Below are 26,745 nucleotides of genomic sequence, written 5' to 3'. Positions count from 1 at the left end.
ACCACCATCTCACTTCAAACCATTGTCATCCAGCGTCTGGATTATTGTGATAGCCTCCCTTCCCCGGCAATATATTTTGGACATTGCAGCCAGAGTGGTCATGTGAAAATTGAAATCACATCATGTTACTTCTAGGTCAAACACAAAACCGTACAGTTGCCCGAATCAACTGCCTCTTTTATCCTTGAGCGTGGCAAATGCTGGCTTTTAATGCTAAAAGTTTCGTTTGTAAAGAGAAAAAACGGTTTGGGGAACTACCAAGAGCTATACAGAAGAGGCAGTGTCTGGGATGCGCAGAGCACGAGACCCAAGGGGAGGATACAGTGCTTGGGTCGGTTCTGATCGCGTAAACCTGCACTTCTCAGCCCTCGCTCCCCGGCGCACAGAGCCTTTGGCCTCACCCGCTGAAGACTCCATTTCCCAGGATGCCAAGGGGCGGGGCCGACCGGAAGGCTCTGTGCCCTCCGCGGGGCATGATGGGGGAGTTGGAGATTTCCATCATGGCGGCTTCCATTTCGGGCTACACCTTCAGCGCTGTGTGTTTTCACAGCGCCAACAGCAACGCCGACCACGTAGGTGCTGGGCCCCCCGCCGCGGCTGCTGGGGCCTCCAGCCTCGGTCTCAGGCCGACGCCTGCGGCCAAGCTGCGATCACTTGCGGCTCGCCCCCCCGGGCTGGCCCGATTAACTGATGACCCGGGAGGCTCCCGCCGCCAGCGAACTCCTGCTGCCCGGGGCCCTTCGCCCCCGAGATGGGCCCCCTCGCTCGGTGCCTTCCGCCGCCTGGCCGTCCCGGGACGGCAGTCTCCCGTTTGGCAGAGCTTTCCCGGCCGGCCACCGACAGTGTCAGGAGTCGCTTAGTGGAAACCGAGCGCCTGCCCCTCCCTGAGAGTCAGGCTTCTAGACTTGCGAGGGGAGTCTGGGGTCGGGAAGGAGCCGAGAGACCCGGCTTTAGTCTAGGAGCGCAGACACCCAGCCGCGCCCGCTGGTCTGACAGGTTGTTGTGGGCTGCGACGAGGGAAACCGTGGCTGTCACTATTCGTACTTGTTAGATACGATCGTGTGTTTTCTTCTCCTCGATGGAAAATGGAGATGTAACCAGGAGTGTTAGGTGTAGGGTCTCTTTGCCTTGAAGTTGCATGTTCAGTTCCTTGGCGAAGGTTCTAAGACCACGGAACTAGTCGCAGTGAAATAGGGAAGTGACAGGCCTACGTATGAATGATCGGAAATGCATTTTTAATGTCACTGGCCTCTGGATGGAAATTCTTTATGAAACTAGATAATTTTTATCTTTAAGTACTTGCCCACCAAATTGAGGGATTGTTTTAAGTGATTTTAGTAGTGAATTATTGAAGTTCATTAAATAAACATAGTGGGGGGACTGTTGTGGTTGTGTAGTCATCACAAAGCAAAATGATACACTGCAGAAGAAGGAACTGGACTTGGTTTCACTTCTGCACTCCTTGCTTCCATTAATAAAAACTGATTTCATGTAGAGGTGGTTCCATTAAATTGAATGGCATTAAATTATTGTGCCGTTCCTCGCTTCAGTTTGATAGTAGGGATTAAGGATAGGAGTATACACAACACGGGTTTCTCCAGAGGCAGCTCCTGTCTCTGGACACTAACACCTTTGATATTGCAGACAGATATTTAATAATGTAATGCAGTTCCATGTAAAGGTAGTTTGTGGCACTTCTAGTGTCCTGTGGAAGTATTAAATATGGTTCACAATAATGCTTCTTAACCTCTCTAGACCTTGGAGTGCCTAGTAATATCACAGTTTATGTATAAGGCAAAATTACTGTAAGAATAAGCAACCTGTTGAAAAGTGGATAGTTTCTTTACAAACTGCAATGAGACGGCCGTGTTACTTAGATTGTTATTAATTTATTTCAAGAGCTATCTCTTTAATATCTGTGCTATGCCAGGCATGGTGCTAGACTTCACAGAAATTTTCACCAGTGACAATAGTTTGCAACTTGTGTCTTATACAAGGATACCTGCTTATATTAACCTTGCCACAATTATATAAGTGGAATATTTTAAAGTAATTTCAATTTCATATATTTTAAAGTTGAAGAACCAAGAATTTGTTTTTGTAGTATGTTCTTGTTTTGCCCTGGCAAGAAATTAGTTTAAAACCACTCATTTCAATAGAGTTGGAGTTAACAGACTTTTTCTGTAAAGGGCCAGACAGTAAATATTTTAGGCTTCATGAGCCATGTGGTCTCTGTAGCAACTACTCAGCTCTGCTGTTGTAGGGAGAAAGGAGCCATAGACAATAAGTAAATTAGGATGACTGTTTCCAATAAAACTTTACTTATGTACACTGAGATCTGAATTTCGTATAATTTTCACATGTCATGAAATATTCCTATTTTCTATTTTTTTTCAACAATTTAAAAGTGTAGAAACTTATTCTAAGCTTGTAAGCCATGCAGTAGCAGGCATTAGGCTGGGTTTAGCCCACACAGTATAATTTGCCTACTGTTATAAGGTAACAGTGGCTCAGATAATCCAGACCAGTAGATAAATAGGCATTCATGTTATACTCGGCTTTAGAATGTCTTGATGTCACTGTTGACTTTTTCAAACGGAGGCCTGTGGTAGGATTGCCAGATAAAATATAGGGCACCCAGTTAAATCTGAATTTCAGATAAATAGTAAATAATATTTTAGTATAAGTATATCGCATTTATTACATAAAAATTATCCATTGTTTATCTGAAATTCAAACTTAACTGCATGTCCTGCATTTTTATTTGCTAGGAATCTGTAGATACGTTCTTAAAGTCTAAAGTTGTGTAGGAATTTTAAATTGTATTTTCCACTTTGATTAAAGAAAAAAGTTTTTAACTTGTTACAAAGACAAAGCTTGTTTTTTGTAATAAGAACTCATAACTGAAAGACTTTCATAGGATAAAACAAGCTTCTTTAGTCTGTGTTTTCCAGATTAGTAGTCATGGACTCTAGCTCTGAGAGGTTTTTTTTTGAAAGAGGGGTGTGTATATTACTAAAGTTTGAGAGATGCCCTGTACATGATGATTTGGGATTTTAGGACACTCCACTCACCTTATCCAATACAAAAGCTATGCTGAAAAACATCTGTTTCTCCCTCCTCACCCCCACAGATTCCAACTGGGATTTTTTTTTTTTTAATATTTATTTATTTATTTTTGGCTGCGTTGGGTCTTAGTTGCAGCACTCGGGACTTTTTGTTGCGGTGCGCAGGCGTCTCTCTAGTTGTGGCATGCGGGTTTTCTCTCTCTAGTTGTGGCACATGGTCTCCAGACCTTGTGGGCTCTGTAGTTGCAGCGTGGGCTCTCTAGTTGTGGTGCACGGGCTCAGTAGTTGCAGCACACGGGCTTTGTTGCCCCGCGGCATGCGGGATCTTAGTTCCCTGACCAGGGATCAAACCCGTGTCCCCTGCATTGGAAGGTGTATTCTCAACCACTGGACCACGAGGGAAGTCCCCTGGGAATGTTTTTAAACTAGGAAGCTTCTTTAATTGATTAGAAGGGTCAACCTAGAATGGAAAGGACATTGTTTCATCAAATGTATTCAAGCAGCATTTATTGAGCACCTCCTGTGTGCTGGGCACTGTACGTGGTGTTGAGATACATAGTGAACAAGCACAGAGTCCCTGCTCTCGTGGAGCTTATATTTTAGTAGGAGCAGGCATTTGTTAATACATATAAATATGAAATATGGCAGATAGTGAGGAGACTAAGAAGAAAAAGGATGCAGGGTAAAGGGAACAGTGTCTGGCAGACTCTGATTCTGTTCCACTAGCTAGGGAAGGCCTCTCGGATGAGGCGCTATTTGAGTGAAGAGTGGAATGGAGGGAAGGAGCAAGCCATGTGGATGACTGGGGAGGGGGAGTCTGGGACAGCCTATTAGTTCACCACCGACAGAGAAGTTATTTTGACATTTAGAGTGTATGTTCTCCAGCTGTGCTTGTGCTGAACACTACAGCAAGTGCTCAAAAACAGTAGGTTATATGCTGAGTAATCCAGAATTGATGATGGTGGTATATGTTCTCCAAAGGTGTAAATAAATTTACCTCAGCATTTATTAAAGAAAAACTTTCATGTAGTGTTAAATTTATTTGCTGGAATGCTCATTTCCCATGCCAGCCTGTACAGGAGTGGTTAGGTTGTGCATTGTGTCAACTTCTTTATACTTTTATCATTAGCAATTTTTTTTGTGTGTTTTTTTTTTAATTTATTTTTGGCTGCATTGGGTCTTCGTTGCTGCACGTGGGCTTTCTCTAGTTGCGGTGAGCGGGGCTACTCTTCATTGCGGTGCGCGGGCTTCTCATTGCGGTGGCTTCTCTTGTCGCGGAGCACGGGCTCTAGGTGCACAGGCTTCAGTAGTTGTGGCGCATGGGCTTCGTTGCTCCGCGGCATGTGGGACCCGCCCGGACCAGGGCTCGAACCCGTGTCCTCTGCATGGGCAGGTGGATTCTTAACCACTGCGCCACCAGGGAAGCCCCCATTAGCAATGTTTTTAAAACAATGGAATAAATTACATGCTGTTTCAAGAAAACAACCTTGGAATATTTCTGCTTCCTGAGCTTTTTTAACATTGGTTCTTACACTTAGTAGGATTTAGGTGATGAATTCACTCTCCTTATTTTCACTTCAAAAAAAACAGGGTTTTAGGGGAAGGGATTAAAATAATATTTCATCTTGTCAGGAAATCCTTTTTTCGAACAATCCAGTTAATAGCCAAATCTCAAATTGCTTTAGTCTTACTTGTTGGTTTGTGGATTAGTAGTTTACATGGCAGACTTATTTGGATTATTGTTAAAGTTATTATAAAAAATAACAATGTCCTCGATTCCTCTTAATTCCAGTAAAAATCCCTTTGATTTTTAGCTGCAGCTATTTTCTTCCATTGCTTTCAGGAAGGATTTTTGCTGGGAGAGGTAAGACAAGAGGAAACCTTTAGCATCAGCGACTCCCAAATCAGCAGCACAGAACTTCTGCAAGTCATTGGTGAGTGAGTTTATCACGGACCTTAGAAATACTCTTCTTGTATATATGCTGCTTGTTTTGTTCTTTGGCCCTTTAACTGATTTTAACCTAATGGTATATTAAAAGAGTACATAGAAAAGCACTGAAGTCACAATGCCAATTATTTGCACTAGTAAGTGATGTGAAATGTTTTTATAAGTCAGTGTAAACTCAGTGTGTAGCTATAAGTTCAGGTATCCTGTGAAGCCATCCCTCACCCACTGACTGGTCTGACCTATGAATGGCTGTGTGGAATTACACGTGATAGTCTCTTCACAACCACAGGGATCCTTGAGTTTGCACCTCGGGCTGTGCCCATTGTCGGCATCACCTCACACTATAATGAAAGCACGTGTCGTGCTGGTCCTTCCTGGAGGGATCCGGCAAAGATGTTTACACTTGTTTACAGGAGATATTTGTTAAACCTACACAGCCTCTGAGGAGTAAGCCAAACAGTCGATTTGGGGGCGATTGCTGGGGCAAACGAAGGAGCATTTGTAGGTTCACCCGCCCTCTTTGGAGCAGTCTCCTTTTGATAAAGAAGGATTGTAGTCCTTTCAGCGGCACCTCGAGCACTTCACCTAAAAGCATATCCTGATACTCAAAGCAGAGCGGGGGTCATTTTATTCATTTATGCAGCCAACAATTATTGAAGAACGTCCCTGCGAGAGGCATTGTGCTGGGCAATGAGAGAAATATCCAATGCATCCCTGCCTTCCAGGGCTGTGGGGAGGATAAGACGAGCGTACAGAAATACCAGTGGGTGCAGGACGAGTGCTGTCAGGAAGGAACAAAGAAAATCTCATGAGTTGGGGGAAAAAAAAAACCCACTGCTAGTGGGTTAAATCAGTAAAGACACCATACGGGAGGTAAACTTAGGGTACATTCAGGGGATCCCAGTGCAGGGAGTGCATGAAACTTACAGAGAGCCTGGCCTGTTTCTGTGTGACTAAAATACAGCCTGTGTGAAGGTGAGTGGTTTGTGGTTTGAAGTACTGCTGGGAGGTTAGGTTATGTTGAGACCAAATCATCGACTTCAGCCTGCTCTCCTAGCCTTCTAGTACCTGGGCTGGGAGGCCGGGTGAGGACTGAGGTGGTTGGGATTGGAGGGAAACGAGACCGCTGTTTCCTCAAGAGCCAGACAAGCCCCCTCCCCACAATATACTGACTTGCTGAAAAAATACCTGATATACTGCTGCATGGCTGTTCTTTCACTGATGGTTTATTTTTGTGTTTTGTTTTGCTTAACTCTTTAAAATCCTAAAATAGAGAACTTGGTTTCATTGGCCATCTGTGCAATTATTCATTGTTTGTGCTTGGGTTTTCAAAACTAATATGGTATATGCAGGTTTGCCAGATAGACCTGACAGAAAACCGTGCAAGAAAGAGCTCTTTTGCCTGCCGTGACCACAAAAGTAGCATTTCTGATGAATGTTCTGGCTGTTTATTTATCTTTAAAGAAATAGAATGGGAAAGTAACTAAAATTCTCCAGCGTAGTGTACTGTATCTTTGATTCATACACCTTCCGGTTCTTGCAGTAAATACCAGTTTCCATGGTACTGTAGATATGGAGAAGAACCAACAGAGAGTCCCAGTTAATACAGTGCCATGACAACCTTCTTTTGCTGTATAATGTTTAATTTATTAGCTACATTCAATTTGTTGTTTGAAATAGTCACGGATCTCATGAACAGAGTATTTGCTAGTATTATCTTAAATGTATTATTATCATTGTAATATTTTTCTTTTAAAAATAAATACATATTAGAAAATGTAAACCAAAGACTCTGGAAAACCTGGATTGAAAGGCAAAACATTAGGTAATGTGCCATGAGAAGTATTCCATACCACTAGTGTGAAGAAATTTTCTGGCACAGTTTAACCACCAGAATAAGATATTTTAAATAAAATAAATTGACCAAATTTCTTATTTGTTGAAAATGTCTGAATCCACACACAGACACCTTTCCTTGACTCTACACAATAAGGAGGACTTTATATGGAATATCACATTTTGAACACTTGTTTTGAATACATATTCATTTTTAAAGCTGTGCTCACTCACTTGAAGCGGAGTCGTCCGCTCTTAGTGCTGGGAGCGGTCAGGAGACAGCAACAGGGAGCTCCCTTAGTTAATAAGGTGATGCAGCAGCAGTTACTGGAAAGAACGGAAGGGGGAAGGACAGGAGCTGTTCAGCTCACCCACCAGCAGGAGAAGCAGAGACAGGAAGCTAGGCAAGCACAGCAGTACGTCCCAGTGGGGATTTTTACAGAAATGCGGGCAGAGACGCCATGCGTACGTGAAGAGGGGTCCACCGCATGGATGAGCTCTGGAGGCTTCAGAGACTCTAGAATCCGAGGCAAGCCTGCCCTGCCTCCCCCTGCTTCCAGAAGTCTATCTATCAGCTATTGTGCCCGCCAGCTTCATTCCAATCTGCACCTTATTGTGTTTGAGAGCATCCCCTTGTTTTCTCCATGGAGTGCTTAGTTAGGTATTGCAAAATCTTGTAAGAGAAAGCCTTAACTTCCTTTAGAAAATACCACATGATGTCTAGAGCATATCTTCAACATGCTTCTAATCCACGTTGCAAATCATGAGAGAAGTCTGCTGGGGTGGATTGATGACAGGAATGTATATTCAGAGTTCAGAATTTACTCCAGGGATTTTCTTGAACAAAATATTCTTTCCTTTAAGGTAGAAGAGTTTTTTTTTTTTTTCTTTTCCCTGAACTCTAGTTGACATTTTTACTACAGACATTCCATATTCTAATTACTAACAGCATCTCTGAAATAACTTCTGGTGGTATACCGTGTCATTTTTGGTGATAAAAGAAGGAAATATTTCTAGATGAGGTTTTCTTATTTGCATCACTATGTCGACAGTTATACTAGGCAAATGAGCTTTTCATCCCTGTGGAAGTACTGGCATCTCTGTCTGTGTTTTGGCAGCACTCACATCAGTACAGAAGCTAATGGGCATAGCCTGGTGTCCTTCAAGGTTGTGGTTTCATATTAATTGAGTTAAAATTGCAGACTGGAACTCTGTGGCTGTGGCTTTATAAGCAGCAGGTGATGATTCCCTGTCCAGGAGCATGTTGTTAATAGAATTGAGTGGTTAATTAGTCCCATGGTCTTATAAAGCAACCCAGACCGTAAGCCCCCTGATGAGCTTGAAGAAATTGTTCTCTATGATTAATCGCCGCAATCTTTTAGGAAGCCGTTTGGATCTGCCTTATAAATGACTGTTTCCCTTGGTACTGAAAATCTTTGAAAGGGATAATATACTTTCAGAGTTTCTGCCCTTCCCCTTCAAAACACCTGGCCCAGTTGTCCTGCGTTGTTAGTAGGTTACTGATAGTAGGGTGGTAAGGCCTTCCTTTCCCCAAGCTGTCCTCACAGCTCTTACCCACCTTGATCAAATGCTTCCAGGCATTGATTCCTTTTTCCTCTTAGGCTTTGTTTAAATAGGTAAGATTGAATGAGGGCACACAATAGCTGCCTGTTCCTGAATAAAAGCTTTCAGATGTGTGCTCATCACACCTGGACAAATGGACCCAGAACTTTCATTCACCAGTCTACTTTGTCCTGGGAATGTGTGCCTGGGTTTCAGTGTTAAAAAGACATACTGCCCTCACTAGTGTACACACTGTTCGGGAGAGGAAAACTGTCTTTTTATTGTCTGAGATTTTGGTTAAAAATTTATTTTAAATCCTGAACTGTTTTATAGTTGTCTGTATCTTACATGATTAACTGAGATGTATTTCCTCTTTCTAATTACAGAAATCCACAACCATCAGCCTTGTTCAAAACTTTTTAGGTAAGCCACATCCTTCTTTGTAGCTTTTTGTCCTTAGTAAAAGATTAACTGATTGAAAACTAGTGAATTTAGACCTGTATGTGATTATGGCTGTAAAGTTATAACTGAGGGCATCCAAATTCACTTATTTTTTGAGTGCCAGATGTGTGTGTGGCACTGTGTTAAGTTAGGAAGAGGAGAAGGGAGACAGTATAAATCTTGGCCTCAGTGGTTTAGAATGGAAGCCTTTATGCCAGCCCCTCTAGCAAGGGCTCTTCATCCATAGAGAAGGAAGTTAACCAAGGATCGCATATAGATAAAATAATTGGTGTTGTTAAGAGGGATAAAAAGTGTTCAGTGTTCAACTTTAAAATGTAAGGAAAGGGAACATAAAACCTACTTTTTTGTGTTTAATATACACCAGTTGAATATTATTACCAACTAAAGGACAGAAAGAGAAAAAGACAGGAGGAGAGATGTTCAGAGGGAGAAAGCAAAGGACAGAGAGACTGACGGAGGCCAAGGTGAGGGAGAAAGGGGCCAGCATCTCCCAGACACCGGACTTCTGTTCCCCAAACCGCAGTCCAGGCCTCTGTCTGCTTTCTCAGCCCCAAACCCTTCCGCCTGATGGCAGGTATGATGAGCTCCACTCTGTGTTTCGTAAAACTCCCTGAGGCCCTATTCTTCTACTTTCCCAAGAGCCAGGCCAATACTTTCCTTGCATTGCTGCTCATACTAGCGGGATTCGGCGTTCTTGGTCAGCACTTCCTTCTTTAACACCTGCCCACCCTTTGTGCCTGGCTGTTCCTGCTGTGTGTTCCCTGCAGCTTTCACCCTGACCCTGCTCCCATTCTCAGCTGACCCAAACACCCAGCCCCCTTGCACCCAAGAACCCATGGGGACTTGCACCATGTTCACCACCCACCTTACCCCCACCCCTCCCGCGCACACTTGCCCATTATTTCAGAGGATTGTTACCTGTGAACTAAGCCTCAAAGTAGCTGAGAACCTCATCTCTTAGATTTACACATAACTGAAAGAGGAGCAGGAAGCAAGACAAGGAACCAGCAGTTCATTTGAAAAGAATCTCAGAGCAAATGAAATGATTCGGGCCCTGGTCCACACACAGCCTCTGTCTGGGTCAGAATGGGTCCTGTTTGGCCCTGACCATCTAAAGCTTTGCTAGGTGTGCCCTGCCCTGCCCTTCTGAGGATTTCCTTAAACCACTGTCAGCAAAGTAGTAACAGAACGTAGACTCATAATTTAAATCATAGACTCATAATTCTTAGAACTGATAGAAATCTTAGAAATCATCTGTCTACTCCAAAATCTTTATTTTGCAAAAAGGAAATGGTGGCCAGGTAGGTTAAAGTGACTTGCCCAAGATCATACAGTGAGAAGCAGAACGGAGCTGGAGCTGGTATCTCCTGACTCACAGTTCAGCGTTTTTACTATAACTTGAACTCCTTCCTGCCTTATAGGCCTGGGCGTATGGTGGTAGGAGGAGGGGAGGAGGGTGGCATGCCTAAAACCATGACCAGGGGTAGAAAAGCCCACACATTATGCCTGGACTGCTCATCATGGGATTCAGGTCAGATTGGTCTCGTTTAAGGGTGAGTGCATTCAGTTTGAAGCTGGTCAGACCTCGCTTCAAATCCCAACTCTTCCATCTACCATTTCTGTGATTTGGGGCAAGTCATTTAACCTCATTATCTTTATCTAGAAAAATGGGAATAAAACATGTTGACTGGGACTTCCCTAGTGGCGCAGTGGTTAAGAATCCGCTTGCCAATGCAGGGGACACGGGTTCGATCCCTGGTCCTTGAAGATACCACATGCCGCAGAGCAACTAAGACTATGTTCCACAACTACTGAGCCTGTGCTCTAGAGCCCGCGAGCCACAACTACTGAGCCCACGTGCCACAACTACTGAAGCCTGTGTGCCTAGAGCCTGTGCTCCGAAACAAGAGAAGGCACCACAGTGAGAAGCCCACACACCACAACAAAGAGTAGCCCCCGTTTGCCACAACTAGAGAAAGCCCACGCACAGCAACGAAGACCCAACGCAGCCAAAAATAATTAATTAATTAATTAATTTTTTAAAAAAAACATGTTGACTTGTTGGGCTGAACTAGTACTTATCTCCCAGCATTGAGGCAAGGATGAAATGAATTAACACAAGGAAGCATGCAGCTGAGTGTCTTATTAAGGATTCAGCAAATACTCGTTTCCTTTCTTCATTTCTCAGAAAATGAGCTGCTGTGTTCTTTTTTTTCCCATAGGTAATTGATACTTAGAAACAAGAAAAAGATGTCACAGCCATTTGAAACCACACATTTTATAATTACTTGCTATCAGCTCCTCCCACTTATGGAAGTAATACCCTTTGAATGTAGCAGTGTCTTGAGTAGTCTTTGATGCAAAAGATACCTCATATCAGTAAAGCATTTAGATTGTTTTCTCTTTATATACCTATTGCAGACAAGCAATTGTATCTTTATTACCAACTTTTAGGGTTAGATGACCCATAGACACATGTTACTAAGCATATTCATGTCAAAATACTATGTGATTTTAATAAAATATTTTTTCTCTTTAAAAAAACAGTTTTTATGACTATGCAAGCAAAGTTAATGAAGAGAGCTTGGACAGGATTCTTAAAGATCGGAGAAAGGTATGTTCTATTTGTCACCCAGTCTGATTTGGAAATCAATCCTTATCACCCAAACTTAAAACCAGAAATGAATGTAAAATGAAACAATGAGATTTGATGTTAATATATAAGAATTCTGTTGAGTAGATTTTAAAGGTAAATTGCAAATGTGACACGATGTTTACAGTGTATCAATAGAACAAAATTTGGATATTTAGAGTGATTCCATTATGCAAAAGTCAGAAGAAAAAAAAGAACATGAACTATAATCTAGAAAGTTGACAATAGTTGAGTTGATTCTGGGTGGTTCTATCTTCCCATTATGTAATTTAAAAAATAATTTTGCCAACATTTACTACACATACATTAATTTTATAATGAGGGAAAATATTTTTTAACAATACAAATTGCAGTCAAACGTCTTTAGATATGTTACTCCTTCAAGTTCAATTAACAGTGAACATAGATGTTTTTCTAAAAGGTCATGTGTTTATCATTTCTGTCAGCATATGCATATGATGTTCTGAATGTGTATACATGGTAAGCAAGTCTGAACAAAATTGAAAATGAATCAAAGCTTTATTGCTGCAGCACTGTCTGATGGTCTCATTTATAATTTACTGTACCATGTATGGGGTTTACTTTTTTACCTTGGTATATTAATTCCAGAAAATAGATTGGTCACTAAACCATCACTTGAGGGAAAAAAGTACCAATGAAAGCTTTCAACTTATCAAACAGAAAACAAAATGCCTTTGTTTAGAAGCATGTATTATTTTAAAAAAAAAAAAAGCTTTAAAAAGATTACCTGTGCATAAAAATAATCAGTGTGGGATTCCTAAGGTGTCTGAAGAAGGGCGTCAGAAATAACAGTGCAGGGCTTCCGTGGTGGTGCAGTGGTTAAGAGTCTGCCTGCCAATGCAGGGGACATGGGTTCGAGCCCTGGTCCGGGAGGATCCCACATGCCGTGGAGCAACTAAGCCCGTGCGCCACAACTACTGAGCCTGCACTCTGGGGCCCGCTATCCACAACTGCTGAGGCCACGTGCCTGGAGCCCGTGCTCCACAGCAAGAGAGGCCACGGCAGTGAGAGGCCCGCGCACCGCAATGAGGAGTGGCCCCTGCTCGCCGCAACTAGAGAGAGCCCACGCCCAGCAGCAAAGACCCAACGCAGCCTAAAATAAAAAATAAATAAATTTTAAAAAAAAAAGAAATAACAGTAAGAGTAGATCAACAGCCTTTCCAATGTATGGACTCTCTCAGTAACACTGTCGGATGTACAGGCAGAAAGGAAAGCAGGTAAGATCACAGGAAAAATGGGAAGTGTGAGGGATAGGTCTGAAAAAAGGGCAGTGGTTTTGAGGGTGATAACAAACTCAGGAAGTGCTCGGTATTAGCAGAGAGTCTAACACAGTCCCCTGCCCAAGTGGGAAAGTGGGTTAGAGCAGCCACAGGCATCACGGTCCAGCTCCCCCATTTTCAGTGACTTGCCTGAAGCATACATTCTGGGATCTCTTAGCAGTCCATATTCATCCCCCAGCCACCACCTTACTTCCTCATTCCATTTATTTTCGTATTTTAGATAATGAAGCTTTATTATACTTTCTAAAACTAAAATTTATTCCCTGAAAATTCCTATTGAAGCACAGTTGCCTAGAGCACTCACTTTATATTAAATTACCAGGAAATTTTTTTAATAGATGAAAAAAATTTAAACTGAAAAAAATGAATAAAGAATATAAACAGGAAATTCACAAAAGAAAAAAGAAATCCACAAATGTCCAAGAAGTAAATGGAAAGATGTTCATTCTCAATTAGGAAATGCAACTTGAAGCACGTAATGCTGGGTTTTTGTCCATCCAATTGGCAGAAGTATAAAAGGATTGCTAATATCCAGTGTTGGCAAGATGGTGGGAAATGGGGAAGCTGTAGTTGGTGGGAATGTAAGTTGATATAGACATTTAGGGGGAGAGTTTCGCAATAACAGAATTTTAAATATGGAGTTCCACCTCTAGGAATCTGGCCCAAGTAAACAAAAGCATCTAGGCACAAAGGTATGAAAAGCTGGCGTTATTGAACACTTTAACTCTGTGCCAGGCAGTATTCTAAGCACTTTCCAGGTACTGACACATTTAATCCTTGTAACAGCGCTGTGAGTCTGTTATCATCACCCCCATTTTATAGTTGAGACAACTAAAGATAAATAACTTACTTAAGGTTGCGAGCAGGAAATGTTGGCGCCAAGGTTTAAACGCAGCAGTTTGGCCTTTTAATCCAGCATACAAAGATGTTTGTTGTATCTTTGCTTAATAGTGAGAATTTTGAAAGCAATCTAAATGTCCACCAGGAGGAATGGTTAAGTAAATTATGTTGGTACCTCCATGCTATGGGATATGAAGCAGCCATTAAAAAGAATGAGGGAGGTTCTCATGAATGACATAGAAAGATCTCGAAGTTAAATGAAATAATTTGAGCCTGTTTTTTATAAAAACAAAAGTTTGAATGTTTAAATGTACAGAAAAAGATCTGGAAGGAAGCCAACCAAACCTAAAAGTAGTTACTTTGAGAAAGGGAGCAGAGATGCTGCTGAGGAAGGGAGACTTTATGTGATAAGGTTTTTTAAATTGTATTTTACATTGAAAATAAATAAAGAAAGGAGCTCTACCATGTAGTTTTTTCAGTAGCAAATAGGGACACATTTCCAAATTAATTTGGGGATTTTAAAATTGGATTTGCTAATTTACTATGCTGTTTTGTATTTTGGTTGTGTATTAAAATATAATCATGTTGTATTTTTAAAAATAAAAACAAACAAATAAATAAATAAGTAAAATTGGATTTGCTGTTTTGAGACACAGAAGACCAATCATAGGTTGTTAACCGGCGTTAACTTCGCTTTTCCTGGGGCCAAGATTCTGAAAAAAGCTGATCTTCAGTTTTGATTTTGTAGAACTTTGTGCTAAAACTAATGTTTATATTTTCTTTTGCAACTAAAGACAGGAATTTGTTGCTTCAGTTTACTTGGAAATTATGTTTTATTTTCCATGGAATTTGTTAAAGGCAGGGACCATATTTTATGTTCATTGTATTTCCTATGGCACCTTATACATAATATAAACTCTTTAAGGATTTTTTTTCAAAAATCCAAATTTATAGCCCCAAAACAAAGATGATACATAACGTTTAGACTGAAAATCTTTAGAGTTGACTCTAGTTTGATTTTTTTTTTCCTCCAGAAATGGTACAAAGTTATATCTTCACCTCAAAAGGGTTACAGTAGTAGTTACAAAGGTACATTTAAAAGTTAGGCTTAAAAATACATATGTACTTTCAACAGTATCTGACATACAAAAAATATTTTTAATTAATATCAGCTCTTCAAGAAAGTGCTGATGGAACTGTTTCAAAAACTGACTCTTTGCTAGACAGGCTTCAAACCTAATGTATAATTGAAAAACCCGGGAGTTCCCTGGTGATCCAGTGGTTGGGACTCTGTGCTCTCACTGCCGAGGACCCTGAAGGCCCAGCTGGGTTCAATCCCTGGTTGGGGAACTAAAATCCCACAAGTTGTGCAGGGAGGCCAAATAAAAAATGAAAGAAAGAAAAATCCTAAGAATTGGACTCAAGTTCAGTAAGTTGAACTCATATAAAATAAGTACATAATAATTTTAAAAGTTCCCTAATGGGTCCTAAAATTACCCATTAGAAAACACAAGCTAATAAAGATTTTTGTCACAATAGCAATTAATGTATAAAATACATAGAAATATGTTTACTAAAAAAAGTGTGCCTCTAAATATAGAAACTCCACAACATTGCTAAAACATTAAAAAAAAAAAAAAAAAAGGTTGGGTTTAAGATAGAGGCTAATGTTTTTGGTACGAAAAATCCCCCAATAGGCGCAGCAAGGTTGCGTTGGTGTGCTCAGTTACTGCTCTGGCAGAATCCATATTGTGTTTGCAAAGTTTTGACCAGCCTCAGGTTTTGGGCTCAGACAAAAAAAGCAAGTGAGAGGAGGACTTCTGCCTTCTTGAAAGCACCTGCTCCGAAATAGATAATGATAAATATAACTGTTGTCTTAATATCATCGTAAGGCCAAAAAGAACAGAACTTAAAGATGACAAGTGTGCCCAGTATTGGAGATAATTGCTTTGGATCCAGAAGATGTAAGTGAATGTCTAGCACAGAGAGTAGAGAGGAGAGTCTTTGTGAAATATTGTCTGAAACTTTAGCAGAGATAAGGTTTTAGTGAAAGATATTCATTATTTTTTATCATGGCCCAAACATAGTGTTCTCTTCCACATCAGTGACCTCATTTCTCAACAGCATTGCAACCAGCTTGTGAGCTCTAAAAGGTAGAACTGTAGACGTCGCCAATGTGAATTATTTTGGCATGTCATCTTTCATTGATCAGGATGAAGGGGGTTATCTTTTTAGCAAATATCAAATGAATAAGTTGATATCCAAAATAAATTTATAAGGCTTCCCGCTTCTCTGAAAATACAAATGGAATAAAACAATTACAGTCAGTATAAGTGAAAAGCATTAGTACCCATCCAGTAGCCACTTGCAAGATACTTTAGTCAGCGAGTATTTCATAAGAAGAATCCATGAGCTGAGCACTGCTTAGGCCTCTGCAGGAATGCAGGGGTGTGTGAGATGCACCCGAGTCCTGCAGAGGAGCTAGTCCTACATTAAATACAGAGTGCCGAAACTCAGAGTGAAATGTGCCATGCTCTTTGGCGTTAGTAGCTCTAGCCAGTTGATAATTTTTGTTACCCACTTTTTTTTTTTTAAGGAAAACTACTTTTCACTCTTTTATGAGCAACATTGTGTGAATAATGTGGAATTTTAAAGTTAGTGTAGTACAGTGGAAAAGACAGGCAAAGAGGTTCCAGATCTTGGCTGTCACTCATTAGCTCTGTGACTTTGGACAAAACATCTCTTTTGTAAGATTTGCACTGTCAGAAGTGTTTGGGTTTTCTTTATATTTAAAGAATATCAGAATTAATTGCTTTAATATAATTGGAATTATGCTTTATTTTCAGCAGTACTCCTTAAGGGCAGGAACTGTTTCTTTGCTGCCTGTAGTTCCTTGCATGTGATACGAACTCAGTGCAGAAAACTTTACTCACCTCCTAGGGTTGTTGTGATACTTAGTGAAAATATTTGTAACGTAGCTAGCTGAAGGTCTGGAACAGGGGCTCAGTAAAGGTTGGTTGACTTCCTTCGTTTGTGAAAGTGCCAAAACATAATCTAAATTTACTGTTAGTTTTAATATGACACTAACAATTTTAAATTACTTTGATTTCTCAAAACAGGATTTTCACTCAAAGAGTTTGGTTTTTTTTTTGCGGTACACGGGCCTCTCACCGTTGCGGCCTCTCCCGCTGCAGAGCACAGGCTCCGGACGCGCAGGCTCAGCGGCCATGGCTTACGGGCCCAGCCGCTCCGCAGCACGTGGGATCTTCCCGGACCGGGGCACGAACCCGTGTCCCCTGCATCGGCAGGCCGACCGTCAACTACTGCGCCACCAGGGAAGCCCAAGAGTTTGTTTTTTAAAAAGAAGCTTATGAAGATTATTCTTCTTATAAAGAATTAACTTAATTGTCTCTACAACAGAGATTTTCAAACTGTAGTATGCATAAGAAAAAACTTAAGAACTTATCTTAAATTCAGGTTCCTGGGTCTACCCTTAGAGGTTGTGATTCTCCAGGTTTTGGTGGGGCCCAGGAGCATTTTAGGGAACTGCCAGATGTCTCTTAGGCCATGTGTCTCCCAGATGTCCAGCAGATCACATTATGAAGAATATTCTTCCAAAGAGCCTATAAGTTTAATTCACTTACCAATTTAAGTTACAGTGTAGTCAAAACTGACAAAGCTAAACTTTTTAAATTGTATTGAGGTATAATTGACATGTAATAAACTGTATATTTAGAGCATATACTTTGATAAGTTTTGATATATGTATACATGCATGAAACCATTATCAAAATAAGATGATGAACATACCTATCACTGCAAAAGTCTCCTCATGCCCTTTTCTGATCCCTCCTTCTCACCCCTCCCAGGTCACCCACTGATCTGCTTTATGTCACTATAGATTACTTTTTATTTTCTAGAATTTTATATGAAATGGAATCCTATAGCATATGCTATTATTATTATTATTATTTTGGGTCTGGCTTCTTTCACTCAGCATAATTATTTTGGAATTCGTCTGTGTTGTATTTGTTGGTAGTTTGTTCCTTTTTCTTACTGAGTAGGATTCCAGTGTGTGGATACACCACAGTTTATTTAGCCGTTGACCTGCTGATGGACAATTAGGTTGTTTTCAGTTTTGAGCTATTGCGCATAAATCTGCTGTGAACATTTGTGTACAAGCATTTGTGTGGATGCATTCAGAATTAAATTTGTAAGATTTCATGCAACTTTTAATACTTTTCTTCTTCTGTTTTTGTTGCAGAAAGTTATTGGGTGGTACAGATTCCGGCGAAACACACAGCAGCAGATGTCGTACAGAGAGCAAGTTATTCATAAGCAGCTCACCCGCATCCTTGGGGTGCCTGACCTCGTCTTCCTTCTCTTCAGCTTCATCTCCACCGCCAACAATTCCACTCATGCTTTAGAATACGTTCTCTTTAGACCAAATCGGAGGTAAATAAAGCGTTCCCACCAGCCTCGCATAAATAGGAAAGATGTTGATACAAGTAATTGAGATTTATGACTTTGAAAATATGCATTTTATAGCATCTTTAAAGTCAAGTGTTTATAACTCTCCTTTAGCTAGTTTTCTTTGTGGTTAGAGAAGGTATTTTCCTTTCAGTTAGTTATATAAATTAAAATTGTTTTTGAATCAAGAAGCGTTAGCAAGACATTAATTATGCATCAATTCTTATAGGAATAAACAGCTAGAAATCATCATTTGCTTCTCCATAATCCATTTTGTAGAAATACAGTTTTATTGCACTGTAAGTCTGACTGTAATTTTAAAACACAGATTTCAAAGACAAAATTGTAAAATTGATCCACCTACTGGCTAATGAGGGTTCTGCATTGTGAACTTGCTAAAGCAAGAAAAAAAAAAAATCATATGATCATGGTGTCTGTCTGTAAACAACAGAAAGGGTTCCCTCCAGAATTTCCCTTGTAGTAGAATAAATTAGATCAATATCAGTGAAAATAATTATTAATTGTTAAATAGCCATTTGCAAGATTTCATTAATTAATCAGGTTCTTGAGCACTTAAAACCTCCTCAGCACTCTGTCAGTTGCTGCGGAGAGGCAAAAGATGTATAAGACGTCACCTCTGCCCTTGAGGAGTTTACAATTGAGTTTCTACTTTAAGGGAAGGGAAAAAATTGCTAATTCAACTAACCCTAGGTTGTCTGTGGAAGTAGGTTCTCTGTGAGACCTTCAGTTAGTTCCCAGTGCAGAGACTCAGGCTCCTATTGGCAGGACCCATTCTTCAAGTAGAGCGGTGCTTTCAACATGATCTCTCTCAATCTTCCCTGCAGGTATAATCAAAGGCTATCCCTTGCTATTCCCAATCTAGGCAACACTAGCCAGCAAGAGTATAAAGTGTCTTCAGTGCCAAATACTTCTCAGAGTTATGCCAAAGTTATTAAAGAACATGGGTAAGTCGAAAGGTAAAATGAATGTTTTTTCCTTTCTTTTGTTAACTATGTGTTTATGGGGACTTCCCTGGAGGTCCAGTGGTAAAGAATCCGCCTTCCAATGCAGGGAACGTGGGTTTGATCCCTGGTTGGGGAACTAAGATTCCACATGCCGCAGGGCAACTAAGCCCGCGCGCCACAACTGCTGAGCTCGCACGCCTCAACTGGAGAGCCCGCGTGCCGCAAACTACAGAGCCCACGTGCTCTGGAGCCCGCGCGCCACAACTAGAGAGAAGCCCGCACACCGCAACAAGGAGCCCACACGTTACAATGAAGAGTCCGCAACGAAAGATCTCACATGCCACAACGAAGATCCCTGGTGCCACAACGAAGATCCCTGGTACCACAACGAAGATCCCTGGTGCCACAACAAAGACCCGATGCAACCAAATAAATAAATAAATAAATATTTAAAAAAACAAAAAAAAAAAAAACCAATATGTTTATGGAGAAGTGTGACATCGTTTGATATAACATTGAAAAATGTAAGGTAATTCTCTAGACCACCACTACTGTATATCAAAATCTTATGCTTATTGAAAAGATAGTTTACTTTTATCAATATTTATTTTTTTAATCATTTACCACGATTTTTTTTTGCAACTGATAAAAAAGTTTGGATAGAGTATGTGTATTTCTGAGGTTCTGAGAGCTAACTGTGGTCACTGAAAAATATATAGAGTGATCTAGGAAAAAATAACACTATTATTTTTCAGTTGTCTCGGTAACATGGATTCTCTTTTCTTTCTCCTGTAATTCTAGGGGTATGGGCATTATTGCTTAAACATTGTCACTGTGAACTTGTAGCATTTACGTTATAGATAGAGGTAGAAGTGATGGGAAAGTGCCTTCTAGTTCACGGCAGTTCTAATCACTTGGTGAATCTTTTTTCTGTTTGTCTTCTAGTACTGACTTTTTTGACAAGGATGGAGTAATGAAAGACATCAGGGCGATTTATCAGGTTTATAATGCACTTCAGGAGAAAGTGCAGGTAACTGGTTTATTTACTATATTCATCTTATTTATATTGCCCAAATCTTTTAATTCTACTTTAAGTTTTAATAATCTCCCAACTGACAAATGAATTGTGGTCCAAAAATCAGAATGTGCTCTCCCAAAGTGATATAAGATGTATGGAGTAGTTGCTCATGTCAGTCTATGAAAGCTGGTCTCACTCATTATGTGCCTTCAGTGGAAACTCTGAAGTACAGAATTAATATCACTCTTTTAAATACTCATGACCTCTTTAATGACAGCTTTTTTCCTGGGGAAATGTATTCCGAATTTAAAGAAGTATTGCTAAGAACACAGCTGTCCCATCACTTGTACTGTAAGTTGAGACTCACCCAAAGGCACCCGTAACTCAGGACAGCTCTGCTTCCTAATTCTAGTTCACTCACTCTGCCCGCAGCTGCCTCCACTGTGTGGGAAGATGCAGTGGAGCCTGTTCATTCCTCGGCAGTCATGCAGCAAATATTTATGGAAACATCTCCTACAAGCCAGATCCTGAGCTAGGTGCTAAGAATACTTTCCCACGTTCTTTTCATCATCCCCAAAGTGTTCTTAGGAGTAATTTGTTCTAAAACCCTAAGAACAAAAGAGCCTTTGAGGACAAGGAGAGTGGTAAGGCTGAAGAAGCTGTTCCGGGTCTGGAGAAAGCCTAGCTTTGAGGAGGAAGGCCCCGTGGCATAGAGAGAGGAATGAAGGCAGCTGCTGAAAAAGAGGAAGGCAGACTGAGTTCAGCCTGGGTCAAAGAAGAACGCATGCAACGGGCAGTTTCCAGTGTCAGTTCTCCAAATTCGGGTCACGGTTACCCATAGCAGCATAGGGAACTTAATACAGCCTCACTCACTGGTGACCAGCCCACTTTCAGGCAGTTTCTGGTATTTCTGCTGTGGAAGGAACATGTGATGAAAAACAGCTTTGTGTCCCGAATTCATGGCCATGCTCTTTTCAGGCTATCAGCACTGTCTAATGGACTTCAAAATGGCTGCCATACATTTCATTGACTGTTGATTAAGGCCTGCCCTGCAAACACCAGTATCACGTCCAGTGCCCTGATAGGAGTGGTTACATTACATTGATGTGGTCTCAAATAGTTACCTTTTATTAAATCTTGACTTTGAAACTTATTTTCTTTTTCAACTTTCCCTAATTATAAGTAGTTTCTGTTAAATAAATCTATGTGTCATCTGATGTTTGATTGTTGATTATAAATAAGAGTTGAAAGTATCTCATTCCTGTCTTTTGTTCATCCTGTATGCCAGACTGGTATCGGAAATTTCCTTTTCATATCAATACAGATGAGTAAGAAAGGGAAAAGGTGAACTCTTTCCCTTCTTACCCTTCTCTTTAAGAATGTATAAGCTAAATAGCATAATCATCTTAACATAATTAAGAAAGCAGTTCAGTGGATAACAACAGTATTGGTCTCTGGAACCTTCATGATTTTGTTCTACCTTAGGTGTCTGCTTTTTAACTCGATAAAGTGTCTAGACTCTTCCCAGGGTTATAATCGATGCTGTCTTTATGAAATGCCTTGTGCTTGGATTTGAAACTAATTGTTCTTGTTGTCATTTTTCCCTCAGGCAGTGTGTGCAGACGTAGAAAAAAGTGAGCGAATTGTTGAATCTTGTCAGGCAGAAGTGAACAAATTAAGAAGACAAATCACTCAGAGGAAGAATGAAAAGGAACAAGAAAGAAGTGAGCCTCCTATTAATTTTACCATTCAGAATCAGGGAAGTGTCTGGTTTTAAACATCAAATTACATAATAAATTACATGCATTCTTCTACACTCATCAAGCTCCAAGTTAGGCTGCTTGGAAGAGGGCATTCACTTGTCTTTAGACTTTTCCAGAAGGGAAGTACGGTTTTTCATGGTGTCCCTCTCAAGTCTCTGAAACTGGAAGAAAAAGAAGACCAAAGGTAGAAATGCTGAAGCAAGTTACAATAAATCCTGAGAAGTGATATGACCTATGTACAGTGGATGTGATGTTTCTTACTAAGTTAACCCTGACATGCCTTGCACATAGGGACTGTGTCCTGTGTTCATTGGAACCTCCTAAAAGAGCTACCTAAAATTCTCTTAACTTTACCTTTGATTCATGGGCAGGGTCTCAACAAAGACTTTAAATGTCTGGTTTTTGATAGCAGTGGATGACTGGATACCATTAAGCTAAGGAACCAGCTGGTTGAATGAGAATTAGGCCCAAGAATCTATCATATTAATTCCAGCATGCTAACAAACATATTTGCTACAATGCCACCAGATTTTTTTTTTATTTATTTTTTTATTGAAGTATAGTTGATTTATAATGTAGTGTTAGTTTCAGGTATACAGCAAAATGATTCAGTTATACATATATATATTATATATATATATTATATATATATGTATATATTCTTTTTCAGATTCTTTTCCGTTATAGGTTTTATTACAAGACATTGAACATAGTTCACTGTGCTATACAGTAGGACCTTGTTGTTTATCTATCTTGTATATAGTAACGTGTATCTGTTAATCCTAAGCTCCTAATTTATCCCCCCACCCACCCTTTTCCCCTTTGGTAACCACAAGTTTGCCTTCTGTGACTGTGAGTCTATTTCTGTGTTGTAAATAAGTTCATATGTATCATTTTTTTATATTCCACATATAAGTGATAACATGATATTTGTCTGTCTTTGTCTGACTTACTTCACTTAGCATGATAATCTCTAGACCAATCCATGTTGCTGCAAATGGCATTATTTCATTCTTTTCTATGAATGCCACCAAATTTAACATTTGTAAGTAAAATCTATAAAATGTATGGCAAATAATATCAAGTGTAAAAGAGATAAGGGTATAACTAGCCTTTTCTAATTTAATAAGAATATTTGTAAACAAATTAAAATATAATTTATATTTCCAGGTAAATGATGTCTGATTCATTTCTACTGTTACATTATTCTAGAAATAATCAGAAATGCAGACAGGGATTTCTGCACAAGAGCATTAATCACAACTTTATAATGACAAAATCTTGGAAACAACCTGTTACAGTAATTGAATAAACAACAGTAGAATAGTTGAATACATTTTGGTATATCTATATAATGGAATATTGTACAGCCATTGAAGCGAATTTTTAATGACATAAGATAATATATAATCTTATATGAAAATGCTAGGATATAAAACAGTATAAACATATTATCTCAGCTCTTTTTTTTTGTTTTTTTTTTGTGGTACGCGGGCCTCTCGCTGTTGTGACCTCTCCCGTTGCGGAGCACAGGCTCTGGATGCGCAGGCTCAGGGGCCATGGCTCACGGGCCCAGCTGCTCCACGGCATGTGGGATCTTCCCAGACTGGGGAGCAAACCCGTGTCCGCTGCATTGGCAGGCGGACTCTCAACCACTGCGCCACCAGGGAAGCCCTCTCAGCTCTATTTTAAATACATGTATACAGGGACTTTCCTGGCGGTCCAGTGGTTAAGACTTTGCGCTTCCACTGCAGGGAGTGCAGGTTCGATCCCTGGTGAGGGAACTAAGATCCCACATGCTGTGGCAAACAAACAAATAAATAAACAGACATACACACACAAAGCTCGATAATAAAACTAGAATTCAGAAAAGTTGGGGTGCCTGCCACCTAAAGTTTCTGTCTTTTAACCCCAAATCTTGTGCTATTTTCACCAAAATTTTAACAGTGTTATCTGGGTGATAGAATTGTGGGTGATTTTTTGTTTTTCTTTTCTAAATTTTGTACAGATCATTTTTATAATATTTTTTAAATGTACTTAAAAACAATTTAAAGGCCATAGGCTCATAGATGTAGGGCTGTTTCTGTTTTACCACCATAAAAATGCAGTAAAATTATGGCCTATTATGTAGAAAACTGGGCACCTAACCCAGGGCTTTGAACTTTTAAGGAGAAAGAGATGTTTAAGAGTATTGTGACAAGTTGTTGTCAAGAAGTATTTTTTTTGACATGAGGCCTGTTAAGGAAAAATTAACGTTCAGATGACTGCCGAGGATGGTGAGGACTGTTGATTTTATCCTCTGTCCCCCCAGTCTCTGAGTACAGTAAGCAACAGGTGAGGGAAACAGCACCAGATCTGGAGTTAAGAGACCTGTGTTATGAGTATCAGGGCCCCACTTCTAGCTGTTCTCTTAGTGAAGTCACTTAACCTTTCAGAGCTCCGGTTCTTTGCCTGTGTGATGGAAACAATAACGTTAGTGATGACAGTAGTACTTCAGAGAGCTGTTTGGAGGCTTAAATGACTTAATGTATAGAAAAATCTTTTGTAAATTGTGAAATACTATGCAAATGTAAAATAATTCATAGTAATAATAAATTTCACTTCTTTGTTGCTATTTTCCAGAACAATCAGGTTGAACATTTAACGTATTGAAATGCAAAGCTGTGAAAATACAGAGTGTTACAGTTTTCTTCCTCTCTTCATCCAGGATTGCAACAGGCAATGATAAGCAGACAGATGTCATCTGAAAGTTTGGACCCTGCGTTCAGCCCTCGGATGCCCTATCCTGGGTTTGCAGCTGAAGGCAGAAGTGCACTTGGAGACGCAGAGGCCTCGGATCCTCCTCCCCCTTATTCTGATATTCACCCAAATAATCAAGAAAGTACTCTGAGCCATTCTCGCATGGAAACTAGCGTCTTTATGCCTCGACCTCAAGCCGTGGGCTCCTCCAGTTATGCCTCCACCAGTGCTGGACTGAAATATCCTGGAAGTGGGGCAGACCCTCCTCCTCCTCAAGGAGCAGCCGGAGACAGTGCTGAGGAATCAGACGACAGTGATTATGAGAATTTGATTGACCCTACAGAGCCCTCTAATAGCGAATACTCACATTCGAGGGATTCTCGACCCATGACGCATCCCGACGGGGGCTCCAGGAACACTCAGACCTCCCCAATTTAACTAAACAAAGGAAACTCTCCACTGAGCGGTGTTAATTGCTCATTGAGAGAGTTTTTTTGAGGACTTAATCTTGGGAGAGAACTTCTTCCTCAGACCCCTGGACTCCCCGGGACAAGCGCTTTTGGGCACAGAACTTGTAGGAGCCTCACGTCCACGGGTCCTCGCCTGCGGACTCAGTGTGCAGGTTTCACGACAGAACCATTAAGATAATCAAATTGTCCTAATTCTGGTGCGATTCATGGATGTACTGGTAAATATAGGCAAAGAGAAACTTATCAACGTAGTTTCTGTTCTTTAAAATAAATTGGAAATTAGAGACTAAGCACAATTAGTCTATAAATGTTCTATAAATCAAAACCTTACCTCTTGCACTATTATGCCTTGAAATTTACTTTTTCAAAGGGAAACTAGTTTAGCAGCAGCCTTCAAAGAACCTTCTTTCTATGATGAGCCAAATTCATCTCTGCCAGAAAAGAAATTTTGATAATTCCAAGAAGCCTGATTGGAGCAAATCAGACGTGTACCTTCTTTTGTCTGCATGACTTTGTGAGATCAAAAGAGAGGGCTTTGTTTCAACTTTTTTCTACTAGCCTGATATGTATTGTCACTTAAAATGGTTGCCTTTAAAAAAAAATGTAGAAATACTAATTACCAGTAAGTAATCATCCAAATAAGTATGACATGAAATAAATTACTTATTTTTCTTTTGGGGAATTACAGTGACTGCTATGGTGCACTAGCCACATTTATGGTCTCTGTTCTAGAGTCTTAAATGAAGGACACACAGCAGTATAACAGAAAGGAGTTATGTTCCAGACCTGAGTTTTATGATGAACAGATTCCAGACACAGTGGATTTAGCCAAGTTCATACGTAAGGAAATAACTCGTTTAGATCTTCTGATAAATCCTAGTGTTAGTTTTATTTGTGGAAGAAAGACATTTAATAAACTGTTTGGGAATCTCGATTATTGAATAAAGATTCATTTTCAGTCTGAATAATCATACTTTTTTGAGCTGACATTTGGAAGATAGCTGTGAAATGTGTAGAGACTTTCCGTTGGGATGCACTTACATTTTTATTTAATTACTGCTTGTTTTCTAGTCTTAGGCCCAGAATGTGTGAAACCACTAAAGACATTCATGAGAATGATAGGCTTCTGGTTTGGAAATGACAAGACCCCCTCCCCCCATTTATGGCGGGGTTAGCCCGTGGAGCTAATGCCATGGATTATAGCTGCCTTGCCTTTGGACTAGTTAAAACCTGTCAGAATAAGGAAGTTGTTAAAGAGGCTTAAGCTCCAGGTTCTGGAAAAGCAGTTTCATTTTGTAGGAGAGAAGTTTACTCTAGTCTGACTGGAAATGAAATGCTAAAACTGCCACTCTTCAGATATCTACTGTATGGGGTCTGTATCTTCCTACTCTCCAGTTTTGTTGGCCTTATACCACTGCCATTTGATTTGAAATATTGCAGACCGCTGTATCTGCAAATGTGTTCCAGTGTTTATCAGCTCCCTTCTAGCGGCTTCAGCACCAGTGTGAATTTAATTTTTTTTTTAAGTGCCATCACCATCTCTGTTCAGATTTTGACATTCAGGAAAATATTTTTATTTTTATGCCATTCCGAAACCTACAATGTATATCTGACAAAGCAGTTAAATGTGACAATAAAAACTTATTTAA

The 26,745-nt window shown here is 40.2% G+C and overlaps 1 protein-coding gene across 3 annotated transcripts; it reads left to right on the top strand.

The window, feature by feature from the left end:
- Window positions 1-454: 454 nt before the first annotated feature.
- Window positions 455-26,745, top strand: ABRAXAS2 (abraxas 2, BRISC complex subunit). Of its 3 annotated transcripts, XM_079900457.1 has the most exons (10): window positions 520-572; window positions 4,883-5,002; window positions 8,802-8,838; window positions 9,242-9,451; window positions 11,425-11,491; window positions 17,936-18,126; window positions 18,987-19,106; window positions 20,052-20,136; window positions 21,734-21,848; window positions 24,595-26,745. In XM_079900457.1, the coding sequence occupies exons 4-10, from the start codon at window positions 9,294-9,296 to the stop codon at window positions 25,062-25,064; spliced, it is 1,206 nt and encodes a 401-aa protein (XP_079756583.1). In that variant the 5' UTR covers window positions 520-572; window positions 4,883-5,002; window positions 8,802-8,838; window positions 9,242-9,293; the 3' UTR covers window positions 25,065-26,745. The 3 variants fall into 3 exon arrangements, with proteins under 3 accessions (XP_079756581.1, XP_079756583.1, XP_079756582.1); XM_079900455.1 differs by lacking the exon at window positions 9,242-9,451 and having other exon boundaries at window positions 455-572; window positions 4,912-5,002; XM_079900456.1 differs by lacking the exon at window positions 520-572 and having other exon boundaries at window positions 4,818-5,002.

This window comes from Stenella coeruleoalba (assembly GCF_951394435.1).
Source record: "Stenella coeruleoalba genome assembly, chromosome: 16".
Taxonomy (NCBI): Eukaryota; Metazoa; Chordata; class Mammalia; order Artiodactyla; family Delphinidae; genus Stenella; species Stenella coeruleoalba.
This window is presented reverse-complemented; position numbering and strand designations above follow the sequence as displayed.